The 22,945-nt window shown below is 43.3% G+C and overlaps 1 protein-coding gene and 1 long non-coding RNA gene across 5 annotated transcripts in view; one reads left to right on the forward strand and one right to left on the reverse strand.

Annotated features, from left to right (window-relative positions):
* LOC116424463 (uncharacterized) overlaps positions 1-22,945 on the forward strand; it is a 216,139-nt gene that overhangs the window by 57,186 nt on the left and 136,008 nt on the right. The gene's annotated exons all lie outside the window — the stretch shown is intronic.
* knockout (Stork-head domain-containing protein knockout) overlaps positions 1-22,945 on the reverse strand; it is a 173,809-nt gene that overhangs the window by 54,998 nt on the left and 95,866 nt on the right. For all 4 annotated transcript variants that reach the window (XM_031970861.2, XM_076367930.1, XM_076367928.1 and 1 more), the window contains one exon: positions 653-848. In XM_031970861.2, coding sequence (XP_031826721.1) covers positions 653-848 — 196 coding nt within the window. The remainder of the gene's footprint in view (positions 1-652; positions 849-22,945) is intronic.

The raw sequence follows: 22,945 nt of genomic DNA on the forward strand, positions 1-22,945 counted from the left end.
TTATAAAAATTAAATGCCATTCGAACATTTTGGGTTCAGATTAAATTCTCGTTTTCTGTTATTGTTATCTTTTGAAGTGAAGCTGTATATAGATGAACTCAGACTTCTTTGTTTTTTAATAAATTATCAGTGACAAAGTTATCCTACCTAACGTGGTTATGAATGAAATCTTAGGACGAGGGGTTAATAAGTAGTATATTTTATATATTATTTAAATAGATAATTACAGTGTCTGTCGGATTGTCTATCATAGAAAAACGCTTGCATAATTGTTGATAAAAAATAAGTCAAGGGTATGCGACTGAATCTTTATATGTATGTCGTAACTTTCTACCCTATATTGCCGGAGTATCGATTCACCCCTTTAGCGGTGCTGTATTTCATAGTATAGCAGGGAACGACTGCCAAAACATACTTTATAGCTGGCATGGGGTTCCGACAATGCCAGGCTACAATACCGTTCCAACAATACGAACTTGGATCATTCATTCGAAGCCAGACAAACGGCTGCCGCTCTAGCCAATTGACCTATTCAAGTCGTCGGCTCGAATACTTTTTCCATGAGACTAATATCTGAATGCAGCTACCGCCCACGGTAACGATTGTGTCTCTAACGGTGTGTTACGAGAGTTCTATCGAATGCCGTACTCACCGAGACAGGTGATCGCATGATCGGCCGGCGGTCGTAGGACATTTCGAGCCCAGGCTGCCCTCAAGACCTCGAGGGCACAGGGTGGTCCTCCGACCATCAGCACGCCAGGTGACACGTGACCCTTGTACCTGAGTTGTCGGGTTGCGTCCACCAAGGCTGCGTTCCACCAGCATTTGGAGTTTGCCTCCAAGAAGCTCTGAAAAATAATTGATCACGCATTTTTTAAATCTTGGTTCTTCATTTTCTCACGTTCAATTAATCTTCGAAACTAATTAAACCACTGAAATGGATTCTTAGTATCGGGCCGTAATTCAATATTGATCGTTCCAGAGCAAATGAAATCGAATAAAGATTTGGTTTCTATATTAAAGGCTCCCGTAAAAATTCCATTATACTGTGTTCAATTCTTTATTACATCGAATGTTAAAACACCGAGTCCCCTATAAATACATAAAATCCGCCTTCGATTTATTGCCACCAGATAGCTCTAGCACTCAGAACCCGCACGTTCACCGGCCTACCGGGACAATGGAGAATTCCGAACAATAAATTTCGTTTCAACACCTCGATCATCAATTAGGATTAGGTTTTCAACAACCTTTATGAGGTGTACCCTGCCTTTTATACGCGCATTTTTCCTAACCATAATATATAGCTACTCCACGCAAAGGATTTCGCTAATGACTTCGTCAATGCATGACGAAACTGTGAAGCAACGTAACGATACAGCTCCTATAATTGTCTTCAAAGAGACAAACTTTTACTGCCTTAATTAAAATTTCCCATACCTTCGCAGGTAAAACGAAGCAGTCTACATAAATATCTCTAACGAACGTATCCACCCGAAAGAATTCACAGAACACTGAACCCATTATCTCTCGCATAAAGTCAAGCTACGAAATCCATCAAACGCCCTCCATCACCGTAATCATTCCACAGACGCTTACGACCTGTGCCCGGTAATGTACCGATAACGGAGACAATGCGTCGACGATAATCCACCGGTCGCTCACGATTGCTCAATCGACGCCATACAAATCTCTCCTAGAAGAATCCGATATTTTTTCCCTTTCGGTTGCGCAACATATGGGTCAACCTATACGAGACTTCCACAAATTGTAGTCCTCTGTGTCGTAACAGTGATACATCCTCCATTATCGGGATGACGGTCGTAGAGGAGATAGAATCTTGGCGGGCAGGATTCATCCTTTGAAATACGGCCGTGCCGGTAAGTGTTTACTGCCACGGGGCTGCGTTTAGGTTCACCCCTCTCGTAACTCGCGTAGAAACTGTGCCACCCTCGCGCAGCCTTCCACGGATCCCCCACGTAGTTACCGGCGTATATATATAGGCGTGGGCCATCATGGGGACGGAATAAGCCAGACAGTGCTCATAAACGAATGGCCCCGCAGGATTTTCACCGACTATTGCCCTCTGCTCACCCTCGTAACCTCTCCACCGTTGCCAGCCCTTTTCTTCCGAGCGTTTCCCGTTTTCCACGGTCCCTCTTCTTCACGGTAAGCCATGAAATTAGAGAGAAGTGTCTGCGCCGATTGGTCGATACGATTCGCAGTGATTCATTGCTGCCTTTGTGCAGATTGAACAGTGCATTATACTTGTGCCCGGTTTATGATCGCTCTCCGTCGAGGGGCAAACAGAGTCACCCTCGAATCATGATGTTCTCGGATAGTATCGAGGGAAATATTGTTAATATCGTGTATAAGTGTATTTCAAAGATGAAGATCCGATTTTGAAATTGGAACGTCCGATTCGTCGCCGCACGTGTGTGTTTTCAAAATGGCCCCCGAAAGAGTGTGTTAATTAAGGATTGTGAGGATATTTTTTAAAGACGGCATTTCACATTTCGAGGATAATTAAAATAAATTATCCGTTTAGTAGGCTATTAACGATCCTGGCGAGCGCGGGTTACGAAAGGAATCATAAAGCGAGGGGTCAAAATAAAAATATTTTATTCGCCGAAATTTCGCTTCCTGTTCGAACGCTTCCTGTATTATTTCAGCCGGGCCCGTGCAGGCGTTTAATATTTCAATATATTTTACTGCCTCGATATTTTAAGTAGTCTTTAAAGGAATTTTTACTCCAAGCATCCCCGGATTCGTTTACCAGAATCAGGAATTAATCGCTGTGCACGAGGCTACAATGTTTTATGTAACTGGTTAGAAAGCCGGAGTCCCGCCCTTATGCAACTTATTATAGGAAAGAGATAAAAGTACGCATTAGAGCTACCATAAAATTACGCGTCGTCGATTCTGTTAGCCTCGATCAGATATTCCCTCCCCGCTCCGTTCGAAAATCGAACGAATCGAGGCACGTTTTTTTCCACCGATCCCGTCTTCCTGAACGGTGATTAACGCGCCAGATGATATCGCCAGATTCGACGGTTTTAGACGGTAAACGTTCTTCTTACCCGTTGCGTTATTACCTTTCTATCGATTATCAATCGCGTCGCCGTTAACTTAATTACAGCCCCGTAGATCGCATCTCGTGCTTTTTATTCGGAGGTTCGTTCGGTTCTCGAGTCCTCGCCCGCGGCGTTCCGATTTCGTTTTCTTCCAGGTAATCGACCGTTTCTCGGACCGTTTCATCTCGACTGGCCTTTTTTTCACTACACTCCGTATTATCGATCTTACGGCCAATTTGCCGGAGACTGGCACAAAGCGATTTTCCTTCTGCCCCGCGTTTCTCTGTTTTCGCATCGAGCGCTGGCCAGGCTGAAGGGCCCTCCGAGCCCTGTCTGGCTCGCTGCACCTGACAGGACATTTTTCACCTCGAGCCACGATTGAAAACACTCCACCCTGGCTGACTACTCTACCGGAGGCGGGCGGCGCGAATAATTTCGCCATGTATCGACCGTCGTGGCACCCGCGTCCACCGGCTGTGACGTTTTCCGCTAATGACACCACGAATTTTGGGGGAAAGCCATTACGGCCAGATGCGGGACATTTTTCATCGAAAATCGGGATGGGAGCTTGGCAAATTTTTTATTCGCGCTGGAACTACCAAATGGGTAAACATTAGCGATACCTGATTTCTTATTTTACAATTAGAGAGGCGCGGATGCTTGTCTGGGAAATTATTAACGAAGCTGACTCAGTAAATCGAAATATAAGTCAATTGAAATCTTAATAACAGCTCACAGTTTCTACGAAGAAGTGTGGAAACGGTAACGTGGTGCTACGTCATTTTAAATATTTGGAAGAATGTTGGTCGCTTAATCTTTATCCTTTATAAATCTGTAGATAGGTACTGACTTTTGGAGATTATATGAGTTAATACGGAGACAGTGCACAAGATAACTATTGGATAACAAGAAAAAGATAATATATTTTATTTGTTTTAAATTATAGATGCATTTTTTGATTTGGAAGTATCGGTCGTTTGACCGAGCGTGGTACGTTTAGCGTTAAGCACTAAATCAAATGGACCTCATTTACTGAACTCCAAAGAAGTCTTTATTCTTCGTCGAGGAAACTCGCAATAGCAAGTTTCTCGTCGAACTGAAATCGAAATTCGAAACCGTACATTTAACACCGATGTCGAATCGAATCGTTTTCGCCGCAGGATGTTTCCCTTTCGATTAATCGGGCGCAATAACGGTCCCCGGATTTCGATTTCGATTGTGTTTCACGGTTTTCGCGCGGCGTTCGCCTAAAAATACGGCGTAGAAAGTATTACTACGAGCGAGCGTCCCGTTAACCGCAGGAATCGTCGACGTCGGCGGGTCAGCGACAACGCGGCAGCCGAGGGAACGCTCGCGTTTAGCCACGAAATCGCTTTCTTCCGAGCGGCGTGCTCAGCGGAGCAAGAAAAATGAGGTTTTGCCGGATCGGAAGATGTCTCGGCGGCGAGCGAAAGGGATCAGGAAGGGAACGATCGCGGGAAATCGATGTTGGCGCGGTCTGCTGATTGCCGATCTGCCCGCCGGGGACACGAGCCAACGAAACGGCGCAAGAGACTACGCAATCGGTGTACAATAGTTTACTGCCACGAAGCGCAGCATTGTTCTCTTTGATGTGACTTTAACACTTTGACCGGCGGGTTACTGAAATTTAAATGACACCATTTTCTATAGAAACTTAACCCTTTGCGGACGAAGATTCTTCGGAACGTGCAAAATCTTTAACATATGAAGCTAAATTATATATCATTTGCTTAATTAATAGAAAGAAAACTACGTGCTGATCTCTTACTGTTCGACTAATTAGATCATTTGATTCATTTCTTTCAAAGGGTCAACACTAGAACTACCGAACATTTAATACGATTAATATGTGAGTTACTTGGAAGCTAATGCGGTTAGGTTGATTTTTTGATATTTTCTGATTTATGTACATTTTTTCTTCTTTTTATAGCTTCTGAATATGTCGTATAATAATTATGTATCAAAAGAGATCGATTTCCTCAATTTTTGTATTATGGACTTAACCGCGTTGGCTGCTGAGCGACTCATGTAATCGCTATAAAGATTGTAGAGGCGATTATTATGAAGAATCTTGACTTTTTAGTTTCTACTCAATTAAGAAAACTGTCGATTACATGGCAGTTTTGACGAGTGTTTACTTGTCAGTCAAGGTGTTCACGAATACTTGCTTAGAAAGATGTCCGTGTATCGTCGAGTTTCACTTCGAATCGGTTCGTCTACTGGAAAATAGCTGAATATAGACGTTAAAACGTCGTTAGCTGAGTACGCGAGGAAATCAATGAGTTATTGAAAATATCACAGTAGGATGCGAACGACGTGTTCACTCGTCATCTCTGATTAAATGGTTTCTCCTATAAATAGACAGAACTTAAAGTCGCGCCGGGAAGAATGTCGGCAACTGAAAATAGTCGGTGATTCATTCAACCTTCATAATTCATACAAGCTGAACGTAAACATTCAGTACGGCTTCCGGCGCGCTCCACCGCTTACGTATGAACAGTTTTTTCTGTCCCCGTTAATTGTCAGTATATTTCATTCCCATTAAAAACCTGAGGGTCTGCAATACCTCGGGGAACAAACAAGAAAGATAGTAAATTTGAATCAGGAAACGATAATTTGTAATTTATAAAGAAGCTTGTTATGAGACACGCTTCCTTGTTGAATCACCGAAAAAACACATTATACTTCAGTAGATACAGTTAATCCGCTATTGCGTTGTCAACTGAATTTTTGTAGGATGGAACGTTGCAAACAACGCATGTTCATTATTGTTTTTAATTTTTAAAGAATCTCGAATACTGGACTCATGAAATGTGATAATACTTGATATCAATGTTCAACTTTATTAACAGCTCCTTTATTCCTTTCAATGATTATTATATTAAAACCCTTGCGGAGTAATTTTTGATGAAATTATATGTCAAACTATATCAACCCAAATCAAGATTTGGCTCACGAATATTGCATCAACCTCTACACAAAACTGCACCGATTTAAACAGGATTTTTCGCTGGCCAATTTCAGAGCATTTCACAGACAAAAATGCACCGTTCAATTATTGCAAATAGCCCAAGCGTTGCAAAAGCGTCATTCATCCTTGAGACCGCCTTGGCACGGATAAATCTGTTAAATCATCGCGTTAAGTAACTTCTTAATGAAAGGTGAAATGGCCGGTACCCTTTCACGGATTTTGTAACGAGGAAGCGATTTCCTTGCGTTGCCGCATCCTCCTTTCTTCGCGTACCCATCAAAATGACGGCTATTAGTTTTCTTATTTCGCGATTGTTGGTACTTTAAAAATATGAAATATTCAAACTGAAGACAAATAGTTTCACTTGAATACCATAACGACTACCTGAAGAAATCGAAAAAGTGTTATTATTACACTCATTAGCGAAGTCGGTTAAACAGAAAATCAAATAATCATCGTAGATCGTATTCTACTTCATTAATACAGGTGTGGTTAAACAATATGTACAATATATAAAATGTTATAACTTCCAAATAATTTTTATTATTATTACAAGCTTCACATGGCCAAAAGAATGCTTATCGTTTCATAGTAAACCCACATTCGATAACAAGGAAATTTTCAAATATGAAAAGTTGAGAACCGATGAACCGCTTTAAATACTAGACAACTTTAAAAACTGGAGTTAATCGACTTGGCCAATGAGTATCTCACACATCAATCGATTAAATGCCCGGTACTTCGCGAGTTTCACTCGCCTGAAAATCACGCTGAGCCGCCATAGTGGCAGGCGTTCGTTCGTCGAACGACGGGCCGTTCACGGGCAAATTATATCTCAGGATCGAACTGGAGCATCGGCGAGACTCTCCTGTTTTGTGCCTGTTCACTCGACCACGCGAAGAAATCTCCCTTCGCGGCCGTGCATTTCGAATCGGGATGATCACTGGACCACGGAGCGGCGAGCACATTTTAAAATATCGAGTCCGAACGTTATAAAAGATAACTGCTTTTACGTGTGTGTATTCGGTAAGCGGACTGCGGACAGAATATTTCCTGTTTCCCAGAGGAATGCGGGAAACGATTGACTCGATGGTCTTGGCAAGCTGCGGGGACGAAAAATATCGCCGCCGGTTATTATTGATCGCTATTGTACTCCTCGGGCGATATGATTCCTTATCTTCGATTTGAACTGGTTTCTTCAGGCATTATTTATCGTATAGGTATTATTGTCGACGGTGATATTTCCTATTTCTCTTTCCATTTATTGGGAATGTGTTGAAATCATTCTTGAATGCAGTGGATACTTTTCCTAACTTTATTTCTTTGGCGCGGAAAGACGTACCGGTTTGGATGTCGTACTTCGAATGAAAGAAAAAGTTGCGAGGGCACGGCAGAAAGTCCGTTGCCCGTTTAACCAGTGAAAATGATAATTCTTTCAACGATCAATTATTTCTTTCTCAGATAAGCATGTAATTCTTCCTCGTTTCGCTTTAGTTTTTCGTTAGAATATATTATAGATGCATTTAGCCTGCGTTTGACGGGTACAGCATTATGAGAAATTTTTTAAATTAAATTCTACTAGTCTATCAGTGTCCCTCGTTGATAACACAATTCATTTTTGCTAGCTCGCTGGCGTATCATTAAGAACAATCCAACAGCAACATCCCCTTTCTTATTCGCCGCGACCACAACGCGCAAAAACAAGTCACTACCATTATTATTTATTACAACACATTCGTTTCGCGTTAACTTCAACATTTCTTTTCCCGTCGTTTCTTCGGCGAACCTCAACGCGATAAAAACTTCGACGTTCTTATTGTCCCAAAGAAACGAAGCGTCGAATACATTATTCTATATTTACCACGCATTTATATCCCACGAGAACGACGCAACAGCAAAAATCCCGCGGTCTAAATTTTTGTGCAGCTGCGCACGGATGCGACGCGGAAAAATCCCGGCCCGACAATATGGCGGTCGCATAAATTCATCAGGATGCAAAAACGCGCCTGGAAACGGCGCATAAAGCGAGCGGTCGGGGATCAGTGTAAACAGTACGTAAAGTCGATCGGTGGTTCTTCTCGGGCAGCCATTACTTACGATAACACCGGCCGAAAGAAGCGGGAGCAAAAAGAAAACGAGAGACGTAGAAACACCGGATCGTTCGAAACGGCTAAATGGTCGTCGATGGGACGGTAGATGGGAGTATAGGAGGAGGAGAGGCAAGGGAAAGAGAGAAAGAAATAGACAGACAGAGAAAGAAAGAAAGAATGAGAGAAAGAGAGGGAGAGTGCTCGGAATAGCGTTGCTAATCGGCTCGCTGTTCTTGGAGCACGTTACGTTCATATTGCTATATCCTTGCCGGCAATGAACTTGCGGCAATTCACTGTACAGGGTATACGGTCGTTGGCTGCCCACTAATTATTATGCAATATGCCGGCCGTGCTCTCTCGCGAGCATGCTTATCCTTTTAGAGTCCCAGCTACGAGGCCTTAGGAACGCGACGAGCCGATCGTCCCGAACAAATGAACGCTGGACGAGTCGCCGTTCGGCTCGGCTCAGCTTCGGCGAATTACAGTCGTCCTCGGCGGACTTTCCTCGAGATTGACGGCGGAGTGACGCAAACACTCGCCGCGGATAATAGGAAATCGTGAATAATCGATTCGGCCGCGAATAACGTGGTTCTCGCGGTGAATTGCCCCGATTCTCCCTAACGACGGAAACCTCGGCCGATCGTCGATCGATAAGAAAGTGTTGGAACTGTCGACGACTGTTAGAGTAGAAAGTACTCGGTTTAGCCTGATCACCGAATCAGAAAGTCGACGTATGTTGAGCGTGATCGATGGTTCGATCGGTGGGAATCTACTTAGAGACGATAATTCGTATGTTCGTTGATCCGTTCTATTGGCGGTTGACGGTAAATTATATTGAGATGATATTATAACATTTATTTTAGTGCTGTTAATATTTAGTCGTAGGGAACGAGTGTCGGCCAATAATCTTCGCTGTGCGTTGTGTCGGTTTATCAGTGGAATGTTTGAAATTAATCATTCTAAATGTTAGATGCTTCTTGTATGCCTGTGTCAACGACTTTGAAAAGATCAACGAGTTTTTAGATGATACTCGATATTTTATTGGAACAAAGAGCCGGGAATTGAGGAGGACGAAAGAAAGAACAAATAATAAGGGCAGAGAGCAGGGTTATTAAGATCAACGTGGAAGCATGCCGGTTCCCGTTCTCGTCCGACCAAGGACAGCCGGTTTTCCATTGAAAAAGGAAACTCGAACGAAAATTGATCCATTTGTCGGCGCATTGTCGTCTGATAGACCTCCAGATCTGGCCGTCGCGAATTTTAATCAGTAGCTCTCCCTCCCTCCCCCTTCCCAGCGTCTGTGTGGGCATGCGGCTTGCGAACATAAATCACGATAACATAATTTATATGCTAATACCGCGAGCGCGGAGCGTGAGCGCGCGCGCGCGAACGCAATGCAGGGCGGGGGATCTAACCGGGTGTAACTACGTGCCTGGTTACCGGACATAGGCGTATACTTTCGTCGTTTCATCGTTTCATCAAACTTCGATAAGCCAGTCATTTGATTATTAATCACTTTAATCGCTCAATTACTAAGTATGTTCATTATTATACTATACGATATTAACACGAGGTATACCGGGCGAGTCATTTTGACTCATTTCGAACTTTGCGAAGGAAATTACAGGAACCGTTTACATTTCTTTTATGCTACTTATGCTGACTTCTATTCACACATCTCATAGTTTCATTTATAAGATAACTGAGTATAATTGTCGATTAAGTTGTTTCATTAAAGAAAATGTGTGATTTTGTTCATGGATCAAATTAATTTAGTGCGCCTAGTAAACTTGTTAACGACAATTTAATATCTCACATTGAAACGCTGACAATCACACAATATCCGTCCACTCCACCGCGACAGTCGAAAAGAAAGAAAAACCACAAGTGACAGTTAACGAACCTACCACCTAGAAAGTAATAAGAATCTTACTGTTCACAGTAACACGAATGTCTCTTTTCTCCATTATCAAGATACGCTTTCAGTCGATTCGAAAATAAATCAATTCCGTGCGTCAGACTCGAGACTAGCAACGTCGCGTTCTCGAAAAACGTCGCGCACACGTAATATTGACCGTTAGAAGAGTGTTCGGTTACCAAATTCCATGCCGTAAAGTGCACCCCGTGGAAGGACGCCAATGTGGTTCCCGTCCGCGTCGTTCAATGTCATCGTAAACTCGTAACCGGGGATCTGCGCGCGGGACAACCGCGAGGGGCAGTGAAACGCTAGTCGAAAGGGATCGAGGGGGGGAACAAAGGGGGCGGGGAGGTATGGGGTTTAGGGCTGCTCGATTTTTTCGCAATTAAATTGGCGGACAAATAAAGGAAGACGCGTCTTCGAGGTGAATGGGCATCCCGCGGATAAACGAGTTCTCTCTCCGCGGCAGCGCGCGTGCGCACGCCCGCTCCGCGCAAGATAAAATTCTCGGGCCATTCGCGGCGCGGGGCCCGCAACCGCTGATTTACGAAGTCGATGACGGTTACGGGGCGGCCGGCAAGAATCTCGTTTAATATCGGCGATGTTTCGAGCGTTCTGGATCACTCGCTGGCCGGTTATTGAAATAAACAGCCGCGGAACACGAGTTTGCTTTACGCGGCCGCGCGTTCTCGGGGGGAACCGGGCGAGCTAGATCGCTCGATAGAGGCGAATACGGTGCGTTTAGACGCGCATAGGCGCGTGCAATCTGAATAGGAAACCGTGGTTCAATGTGATACACAGATTACTCGGCCGTTGCCGGCCTCGGCCATTCTGTTCGGTTTTTTCCTTTAATTAACCCCTTGCACTCGAACGAGTTTTCGTTACACGTGTTCATTGTGTTCTAGTGGAATATTGATTAGAATATTGATCGGACCGTTGATTATATTAAGTAGAAATAACGCAGTCAACGGATAGAATTATTTTATTTCGGTATCTCGTGTCTAGTCGTATTATGTGAAATGCAATATAGTATCTTATAATTTTGCTACAAGAAATCAAGTATAAATAGTTAACCTTTTAACTATCGCTGTTACGCGTATGCATTAGTTTCTTTCCAGTTCATTTAATGAATACATATGATACAGATTCTATTTAAATATTCTTTAACCAATAAATGAAATTTCTTTATTTTCGTCGGAGCTTCCGTTGAGTAGAATGAATTATTAGGAGGCTGGATTATCTGTTTAGCATACTTTATGTCATATAGTAGATCGAGATGGATCTTATCATTTTCTGTTTGACGATAATCTTAATGATAAAAAATGAAAAAAAATGTTTAAACCGTACAATATATGTGGACTCGTTTGATCCGATTCGTCCAGATCTATCCTATGCGCGAATATATGTGTCGCGTCGCGTGAAGTTTGGAAACTTCGCGGATCGGCGGCGGATTCTGATTACACGGAGCTAGGTGTCCGCTTCTTTCCTCCTCATCCTCGTTTTTCATCGGCCGTGTAACGGTCGGATCGGAGATCGGGCCCCGGCGAACGTTACGCCGGTGCGCGCGGCTCGCGAGCATTCTAGAGCAGAAATTACGAGCATGAACGGCACATTAAGAAGCACACTCGGAACGGCGCGAGGTGATTAATGCGCTCGGAAATTGGATGTTTGACGAGGAGATTTGCTGCCAATTACCGGCCGCTTTTTATTCCGCCGATGATCAAGCGGCTCGGGGTGATCGAGGTGCTCGCGCGGTACATATTAAGAACCCGCGGAGATTCAACCGGGATTTTCTTTCATTTTAATGCTGGAAGTGGCGAGTAGTCAGAGTAACTAGCTTGTATTTTCTTGTGTAATTTATAACAGTGCATTTATTGAGACTTTCATTGACTTTTATCGTGGCAGGCCGTGCCGGACAATTTTTCATCGCTCAGATTTGAATGGGTGTTCAGGAAATAAAAGTCAATGAATATATACGAGATCCAGGTGTATTTTAAGGTTGCGCTATTTTAAGAACGAACGGAGATAAAATCTATTTCTGATACTCGACAACTTTCTGAGCGTCGAATCGAAATATTCGCTGCGAAGAATACAAAGATTCCTATTGACAGTTGTTAGATTAATGTATTAGACGCTGTTTATTTAATCGGCGTGATCGATTGTTTCGAGGATTTAATAATAGATACACGAAAGAATGAAATCGGGGAAGTTGATGGTTACGTTCATTATTGTGAACATAGAATTCTGGAGTGTGTTATTTGATCACTTGTAACGGTCTTAATGTTAATATTAGCAGACACTTCAGAGAAGTATGCGTCGTTGATTAGGATTAATTAAAAGGAAAACGTTTGGTAAATTCAAATGAAACTCGACACGGTTAGTTCGACTTCCTGTTGTCGTCGAAACACCGCTTGCGACATTGAAGACTTGCAAAACTTGATTTCTGAAGCTGGCAATGAGTTTTCATTTAAATGAACCGTGGAGGCTGGCTTGTACGGGCTCGTGTTAAAGAGTCGGCTGCGGTTGACTAACAGTTCGCTCACGGATTTCGTTGCTTGCGCACGGCGCATGTGGGTGGCGCTAAGTCTGTAGATTTATCTAGCCACCATCGATTCAGTCGTTGTGTTTTGGGTCACCATTTTTGGAGACATCGGTATGCGTTTTTCTGAAGGAAAGCGACCGGTCGGTAAAGAAATCGAAGCCTACGCTCTTCCGGGACCAATGATCCATAACGCCGATATCCTAACATTTCTTGATTAAATATATGACAAAGAATTCTTAATAAATAATCAATTTTTCTTGAAATCATCAACCATTTGCAGAACACCGTCAACAGGTTTCCGACATTTACAAAGGCGTGGAATGAAAATAGCGAGATTTGATTTTTCAATAAACCGCTCAATGAATAATTAGGAAAATATACGAAGTCTGTTAAGTAATATACAATAAATACGCAATGAAATATACAGAAACGAAAATTGATACTAATTCAGAAAATAATAGATACGATTATAATAACGTATTCCCATATAAAATATAAAAGTAACAGGGAAAAGGTTCGTCACTTCCGAGACTCGAATATCGACTTTCTGATCTTGTACGTAGTTCCCGTATCGGTTTTCTAAAATCGCTCGAGATTCCCGTGAATCCTCTCATCCCCGGCCGAATATCGCGTTCGAATCGGCTGACAAGGCACGGCGGATAGAAAATGTTTGTAATCAAATATCGGCTCGGTAGTTCTCTCCCAAAGAAGTGAATGTAACAAACTGGTATCCTTGGTTACACTGCGGTTATGGGCGGAGAAGGCCGGGCACAAAGCACGGTGTTTTTGCGGCGCGCTCGTGGCAGAAATCGCCATGCGGATGGAAAGTGTCCGCTCGATTGCTGCATCGGCCATCTTCAAGGTAACGTGATCAACGTATCGTAATAACGGTCATTTAAGGAACAGATCGCCGCGACCAGTACGCGAAACGCAAACATCGTTACGCCTTCCATCGGAGCAAGGATACGTCCGGGAAAGAAATTAGCTCCTAATTAGGAATTATCGGAGTGAACGCTTCGCCGGGCAACTGAGCTGTACTTTTTACGGCGAATCGCCCCTGGCCATTCTGCTCGGTTATGCAAATCACGGAAGCAACCGCGACGATTTCACCCCTTGTCTTACAATATCGCGACAGGCTCGAAAATTTCGGTGAAACGGTTAACAAATGTGAATCGTTAACACGATTATATTCATTTGCATTGAAATGAAATGTTATCTTTCTATTAGAACTTGTTAATCATCGGAGTAAATGTGGAATTCTCCTTTTTGTCTAGTAAATGATTAACGACGAAACGATCAGTTGTGGAAGAAATCATAGGGCAACGAGTTAGTTAATGCGCAGTCGAGGGACCAAAATTGTCGTCGATGTATCCGGCAGCGGCGAGTCGGTTACTGGCCATGGTTGTCTCCAAGGCAATACGATGAAGCGTAATAACGGTAACTCGGTAGGAACGTGCCAATTTGCATTTCTTTGGGGACTCGGTCGCCCGAAGCTCAGGAAGTGTCGCCATATGCGCTTATTATCGCCGCCTCTTGGGTACCGGTCGGCCCGTCCGATTCCTGCGCCACTTTTATTTTAATCCCAGAAGTACCAATCAAGTACCGCGGCAGCTTGTAAATTCTTAGAAAAGTTACAGGAGCACATTTGTCGTGAGCGTATTCTACTATTCTCACTGTAGCACGCGCATGGGCAACCTAATTTATTTAACGATTCCCAGCAAAAAACTTTATGACGTTGGACGATTGTAAAATAGAAAATCCGAAGTGGGTCATTTCAGTTTGCCCGTCGGTTCTAGTGTTAAACGATCGAACGAACTGTGCAAATATTACTTAACTGTAGTTTCAACGACCTCGTTGATTTTTAACAGGTTTTTGTCGTCGGATGGATAACTTGTTTCACTCATTCTTGTGTTGGGCGTTCCGTGAAAAATCTCCTCGGTTTAATTACCCTTTTTGTGCCACTTTTACGGGTGTTTTTGTAACGGCGGAGTAAAATGATTTTAGTGAAGTTATGTTTCTTTATACCAGCGCAATAATCATTAGGATGTTATATTAAATAATTTTTATCAATGTTCTATACTTCTTCAAGATCGTGAGCTTTCGGGTTGTAACATGTGACCTCAATGTGACGAATCACTTTAGAGGCAATAAAGACTATAGAAGAAGAGCGTACGACTATGCCCTGGTCGACCTTGTTTTCAAATTGCAGTCAATTTCGTGACGTAAACACCTGCGCCAACTTCACTTCGTATAAGGTGTTTGCTGTTTATAAATAGAAGCGAGTAACGGTCTTGCCATTACTCTTCCTGTCTCGTGTCACCAATAATTAATACTTCACAAGATGGCGGAACATAAGCTCGCCGCACCTGAGCAAATTAACGAATGCTCTACGAAAACGAAACTACAGGTGACATATCATTTCCCCCATTAAGAATTTCGCTGATTCAAAACAATATTGAAACTAATAGTAATTTACATTCTACCTCAAAAGCAATGAACGTAAGAAAATAAACAAACTGTTTATCAACAATCCAGTAGAAAATCCAGAAAACAGTTCATCGAATTGAACAAACAAATCAATACCAAGCAATTCACTACAGGATACACCACAAAGTTCTACAAAATCGAAACTAATTCCTACATCAAAGTCCATTCAAACTTTTCCATTCCAACGAACATTCACACCGCCATGGGACCTCGACACCGTACCCAAAGGACCCGCCGCATATGCGCCAATGTGTTACGTTAACTCGAATTCATCCGCGAAAAAGCTCTCCCCACAGCTAATACTTCTCCCCTCGATGCCCGCGCGATATTCATTCCCTGGGACAAGGATTGTGCAAAGCAGCTAGATACACATGCTCTATTGTATTCACCGTCGAGCGAGGGGGTATTGTTGCAGAGGAGACTGACAGGATACCGGTCCCAGAGAGGTTACTGGGTTCACGGCGTATCAGGCTGAACGGATCCTAAACCGCCGGCGGCCGGTTAGTCCTTCCCTCGGTAATCCAGCGTAAGCGGACGAAGGAGTTCTTCGCCTTGAAGAGGGCGTCCCCTTATCTTTATGCATATTTCACGGCGTTTCGCGTCGGGCGAACGCTCGCGCGGAAACGAGGAACTCGGCCGCGCGCGGTGCGCATCTTTACGACTGCCCGGTACCCTTCCTAGAGATGCGGCGCGTCGTGCACGTGTGCACGCAAGCGATCGCGCCCCCCGCTTCGTGCACCGGGGCGACGTCATATACACGCGTTTCACCGTGCAATAGCTGGCCCCGCGCCACACCGGTCGCCCCGAGAATACTATTTCCGCGATCGACCAGGAACCAGGGGACTCCGTCGCGGCCTAACGAGCTCCATTCTCCCCGGAAATTATCTGGCAGTCTTATCGCGATCCTCCCCCAGGGTCCCACTTTTGATTGTTCGCAACCTGCTTCGAGGTACCGCGCGCGCGGAAAGTATTTGTATAGCAAGGAAATAGTGATTTGATGGACTTTTCGAAAGTAAGGGCATCTCGGCGGGAGGATTAAATCAATATTCAGATTTTTCGAGTAAGCGAGAACTCTTCGAGATCGTAGTTTTGATTGTTCGCGACCTGCTTCAAGGTACCACGCTCGAGGAAGCACTTAAGGATGAAAACATTCGTTACTGAAGCGGCAGCGTGAAAGTTTGCACGCGTTTGTTGTTATTTATCAATGAATCTATCTGCTCGTTCGGAATAGCGCAATGTTATGAATTCGCATTCACGCCGGTTAACGCGTCACGGAATATAAACTTCGTCTTTACGTATTTGATTAAGCGGAATGTTAACCAGACAATGCTCATTGAAATGAAATTAAAAATTAAATCACTTTCATCGGATTTCCCTCATTGTATATATACTTTCATTCACCGTTGTATGCGCTACTGATTATTAAAAAGTCATAATTAAATCGGACTGAGTAAATATGATCGACCTTGAGATGACCTTGATACTTACAAAGAAATTTCTGAAAATAAACGTGAAATATCTGCTATTCATTTACCGTACAGTTTATTTCATCGTTCTAAAAGAAAATTCATATTCATTCATTTAAATCTTCGAAATGACGAGTGTAGAAGTAAACAATTAAAATACATATTTGCGTAACAGCACCACTCAAAATCGACTCAATTCTCGATCAACATTGAAAAAGTTCAACGTAAGTCAAACCGACTCGTCCCATAAATCTAGAGTGAAATAATTCGGCGAATACGATCGCGTCCCGCACACGAGTCCTGCGCCGAACGTTTTCAATGTCTCCCGACCGGTTCGCCGTTCGCGTTTCATTAAAACCGTAGCGGCGGCGCGCGTGCGCTCGTCGCGCTCGTGTGTCGCGCTTTCACTCCGCGGGACAGGTTTAATTTCATACCCGACCGTTTCAGAGATAATACTAATTATAATACGCTCTCCTTTTTAATTCGGCTGGCACGCTCGGTAAATTCGCTCCGTTCGGAACGGAACTAATCCGTTTCGCGGCCGAGGAGAATCGGCGGCGGCCGTTAATTGTCGCGTGGCTCGGCGCGATCGCCGGGAAATCGCGCGGAAAATATATAATTAACGACGCCGGATGTCGGGGAACGCGTCGGGAGGATTGCCGGTAATACGCCGAGAGGTGAAACGCCGTGGCGACCATTTAATCGGCGAGAAGTCGGGAACGAGTTCCGCGGCCGCGTGGCGCGCGGCGCTGCTTGATCGCTCGATGTCGATGCTATCTCGGAGTCAATTGTGGCGCACAACAATTAACCGTGGCAATAAATAAACTGGTCTTGCGTATTGCGAAACGATAACGCCGGGGCTGCAACTACAGCGGTTTCTACCGCGACTCTAATTAGTCTCACGTTTATAGTGCGTTGATCCGATCCACCGTCCCGATCGTATATTATCCTTCTTAATCAGATAATCCGGCGCGCGAGCGAGCGCGCACGATCGCCGAACAAATTTCGCGCGGTTTTTAGGTGATTCAGCAACATCGGTTATCACGGCCGCGCGCGCGGCGACCTTCGGTTACAGGAATTCTGTCGTTTTATTACACGAATTAGACGTGACGACGTCGTAGACGGACCGCCGTTGCACCAGAAATGACTTTATTACCGAACGTTGGAGCGCCGCTATATCGGTTCATTGCCAAGAAATATATATATCGTGGACTGGAATTCCTCCGTGGCTCTAATAGACCGAGATATCTCAAAGATGGCGGAACGTTCTTCGATCATTGTGAAATGTTAGATGTTCTATGGTTGAGTTCTTCCTCTTGGGTTCCAACCGTATCGCATACCGATGAATGAAAAATTATCGTCGTGGTATTAGCCTAATCCGAGAAGTTCGGTTGGAGGAAGAAACGTTCGTAATTGGGAAGGAGAGATTTTTATGGAAATGGAATGTAGGAATTATTACTGAGAGGGGATATGTTATAATGGTACATATTTATTAGACGAATACCGTATTTTGATCGTATCATCCGCACGTATGTACTATAAACACTAGACTTATATTATTGATACATCAAACCGTTCATGTTAGCGGCAACGTATTACAAGAGAAAATATCAGCCACCGCGACATAGAGCAAAGATCACAATCTACGGTTTGTATAAGGGGTGAGCGGTTCGGGTCGCCGTAATCGAGATGACTTTTCGCGATCGATACCGGGGTACAGTTTATCTGGAGCCTTGTAGAAATATCTCACCGTGTATATCTCTTAACCTTTCGTTCCCTAGCTCGCAGTTATAATAGAAAAAAAATTATCATTCGATAATCAATATGAATTTTCGCAGGCAAATAAGTACATTCGATTCCTAGAAGCTTTTTCCGCAAGTTTCCATCAACGAATATAAAGAAAACATTTTTTTTGTTTTGATTTTCATTAATCATTTATTAGGAAAAGACAGTTCTCATGCTTATTCTACGTTCACGTTCACTCCAAAGGTTAATGATTGACAACAGCAAAGTAAGATTCAATTTACACTTAAAATAAGTAAACGACTCTCAGCTTCCTCGAATGCAGCTTGAAATTTTCACGAGCCTGCCACGATACTGTAGGTCTAAGGGTTAGTCGTTAAACAGCGAAGTTTGCTCAAAAGTTCGACTATATTTCGTAGAAACAAATTGTTTCGAACGGTACAAGGAACAATGTAACCCCGTCCGATTATAAACACGTTGAATTCGAGGGAATAAACAACAGGCGAGCTCCATACCGCCCGGGGAGTGAAACCTCGGGTCGTTTTATTGCGGATATTATGCCAGGGGCACACATATTTGCTATACATTTTCCGGTTGAACGTGAAACACGATCTTGAAGCGGAGAAGACCACTACTTAGAACGGAGGTGGCTCGGCGTGCATCGGTGGATGCGCCGCGGAATCGTGTTACCAGGCGCAGCCGGTGAGCCTTATGCGGAAATGGATTGTAAATAGAGATAGAATCGGCGATTAATATAAATATCGCGGTCAGAAGAGCCGGGCGAGGTATCCACCTCGAAGAAGGGGATTTCAGTTTCCAGAAATCGCGCGCGGATTCGTCTGGGATCGGTGAATATTTTCAGTCTTAAGTACTCATTAGGATCCCCGTTATACATGCATAAATAATTGCGCCCGTAATACCGCGCGGCGTGTTTCGCCATGTTCGGACCCCGAAGAATGCTTAATAAACGGAATTTCGAAAACCGATATATCGGTTCCGCGGCCCGGCCCGACGTGTTCAGATGAATCAGTTTTTGTTGCGTAAGCCAATAACGTTTCTTGCGATAATCTCGCGCATAGAAATGATAATAATTTATATAATTGGCTTTTACGATAATTTTTTATTACGCTCTAAGGATGCAATGAAAATCTGGTACAAATAACCGTTCCAATGGTTCTGTAGTAAAATTGATCGTGTCCTCATTAGGCTGCATCAAAATCTATATAAGATTAGAACGCCGTAAAATTGATGAGAATCGTAACGGTCGCCGCTTTCCAGTGACACGAATATTTTACATCAATCCACCGGAACATATTCTGCCCAGACATTTCACTTTATTTAATCAAATATGTACTTTCTACGATCCACACTAGAAATCGCGTAATGAATCAAGCCCGTAATATCATCCGAAGCCGCTCGTCGGACGGCCGCGCGGCGCAAAACGACAGAGCGGACTGTTAGCTTGGCCCACAACTTAATTACAACACGTGTTCGTTATCGATCTATGCAAATTCATCGATATCTATAATCCCGCACTTCCGGCAAGGAAATGCGTGCAGTCGACCGATAAACGCCCAGATCTCTCGGACGGTCCGCTATTGTTTGTGCATTTAACGGTAACGTTCATTAACGGTGTACCGGTTAACGGAAAATGTTAGTGTAAATCTTCAGATCTGAACGATCGAGAAATACTCTTCGCCGCTGTTGAAGATTATTTATCGTGGAATTGAAAAGATCCATTCGGAGGATACGAAGATGTTACATCTACGCTCATTAATGTCGGCAAATCCGGGAGAAATGAGTCTTTTCTAAAAAGAACTATTATATTATAAACGTCATTGATAACCGACAAAAGAAACAAATGTTAATGTAAGCAAATGTATATAAGAAGTATATTTAAATAAACTTCTGTAAGAAATTCAATATACTATTAAAACTAATGAAAAACAGATAATTGATAATCTAAATGAGATCGGAACATCTCACTCGGAATTATCATTTGCGTTATTATCATAAATTACATTAATAAACTAATTTTCTTCGATGCAACAAAATTTCTACAAACTCCACTTGCGAACCACTGCAATTTAAAATTGCTTTCTAAATTACATAAAGAAACAAAGACTTCAAGCGAGTCTTTCCTATGAGCATCGCGTCAACATAGGAATGGTCTATTTATAGATTACATCATGCGTACCGATAGAAGCTGCTTTGAATTATACATAAAACTAGCGTTTTCTATTCGAGTCATTGTTGTATCCTCGGATCAGTCTCGGGGCTCATTAGACGCGCTACGTATGTGCGCGACAATTACGCAACAGTACCGCACGGTTTATTATGCATGCGGGATGCGCATCAGATCGCATTCCGCTGTGTGCGTCGCATATGAAATCACCCATTGGATCGTGGACAGAAAGAACCGTCAGTTCCGACAAAGTTACAGACAGTCATTGTTACGGTCCCGACAGTTGACCGCAGGTAATTTGTCGGAGAGACGTTAGATTCGAGTTACACAAAAATTCGCGATGTTCAGGTTAGTCCGGTATCCTTGACCGAATAACATATGAAGAAATGATGTGATTTGAAAACGGACACGTGGTCCTTGACGGTTGCGTCCTGCGACCGGTATGAGAACATTTTCGGCGATCGTGTGCTGCGTAGCCACCGGCTATTTCTTGACTACTAATCCTTTATTTGGCGTCTTACGTTCGGACGTAACGGAATCTTTATGTCTTTGACCTTGACGCTTTCAAAACCGAGGTTAGGATCGCGGGATAATAGAGGGTCGAGGATAAGGCCACTGTACACAAAGTGTATTGGATGTAAGTGGATTAATTCTAGAAACATTTATGTCTACGTCGAAGCGAACTTAAAGAATTCAAATTTGAACTCGAACAGGAATTTTTCTCAAACTATTAAATTCTTCTCAGGATTGTTAAGTGTGTACAATAATTCTAAGTTATCGAAAATCGCGATAGTAATATTGATAATATCATAGACTCCTTCTGAAGATAATTAACTGCGTACAATAATTCAAATAAATCACCGAAAATTCCGGTTCAAGTATTCCGCCCGACATCAAGTCGAATAAATCACAGCGTTTTTCTTTCCCTATCGGAGAAAAAGCTTTTCACGGTATAAAAGCTCTTCTTGTCATTACTCTTTCATAAAAAATAGCTTTCCGCCGACTCCGGTCAAAGGGAAAGGAGCACTTCAACTTTTACCCTCTAAAGAAGTTTCCGACCTTTGAAATCCTTTGAAGCCCGCAGGTTTTCTTCGAAGCTTTTCCTCGACCCTAGATTCACGCGGAATCGATACACAAAGAGTTCCTCGACCGGCTGAGAGATTTCCCTTTGGGCAGGTGTTAGAGCGAGGTCGTCTGGCAGGTAAGAAAAGTGGTGAGCTATCATGTTCGGTTGCAGAAAAACCGCCATTGCGGCGATTCAGCGGACCCTCTCGGTATACGCCGCGCTACCGGCGTGTCTTTTTCGGAGACGGTGACGCGAACCCTGGTTAACTTTCCCCCGAGGGCGTGCTCTACCCCTAACGAGAGCTCATTGAAACTGAAGGGCACTCCTCCATTGAAAGGCGCGTTCCAATTTCATTTCCTTTGGCGATGCAAGCCTTCGCTGGGTAACTCGGAATCGATCATTTGGAAAAATGTCGGGGCCATCGGCAATTTATCTCTTCAAGAAGGAAGTTCTCGCGGCGAAACGAAATTCTGAACCCCAATTAGCTGCCCAAACTTCGGACTATTTGACAGAATTAGCGTTAAACGAAATAAAGGAAGATGTGGATAATTATGTGTTAATCGTTGGATAAATTGAGATCAATTCGATAAGATCGTGCAATAAATTGAGTTTGAATATTCAAACACGTTAACATGTGCATCAATTTTTTGAAAAATGCAATCTAAAAGTATAATGTTGTACGCTTGATTTATTGTATTTTATAGTATTCTACGGAAAGATAATTGTAGTACTTTATGCAAATTTTAAGTGTAGCTTTCATAACTCTGCTGAGTTTCAGTTGAGCATTGTGTAAACAGAAACTAACGATGTGTTTTAACTGTACGGATAGTTCAGAGTGAATGAAGTTTATAGTTTTTTAAACTACGATTATTATTTGTTACATGACTAAGCCCGTGAATCATTGACGATTTTCCCTGTGCAATTGCATTAAAAATTTTTATCCCGACGTTTTGCTCGTAACGCGAAGTTTACAGTCTGCGCCGTGAAAAATCCGTGGGACTCATTAGCAGCGGTAATTTGGTGTTCCAACCTGTAAAGGAGTGCTGGACTCGACAGTACGTCACCTGGCGTTTCTTACAAAATTAAAAGCCGGAGAAGAAAGGAAGAATCGCGCGACACGTCGAAGCGCTGGCGCGGCTGCGGAACATCCGCCACTTAACTTGTTACTTCGTCCTATCCCCCGGACAAGGTTGCCTCGCGAAATTGCTCGTAATTCATATTGTCTCATTCCGGCGTAACGGTGCATCCAATCAACGCCAATCTTACTTCGGAAACGCTGAGTTGTAAAAACGAGCAGCCGACCGACCGGCCGGCCGGCCAAGGGACACGTTCATTGTCCGTGTCGCCGTTCGGAAGGATTATATTCAATATCACTCTTGCGC

Source organism: Nomia melanderi, chromosome 5 (assembly GCF_051020985.1).
Source record: "Nomia melanderi isolate GNS246 chromosome 5, iyNomMela1, whole genome shotgun sequence".
Taxonomy (NCBI): domain Eukaryota; kingdom Metazoa; phylum Arthropoda; class Insecta; order Hymenoptera; family Halictidae; genus Nomia; species Nomia melanderi.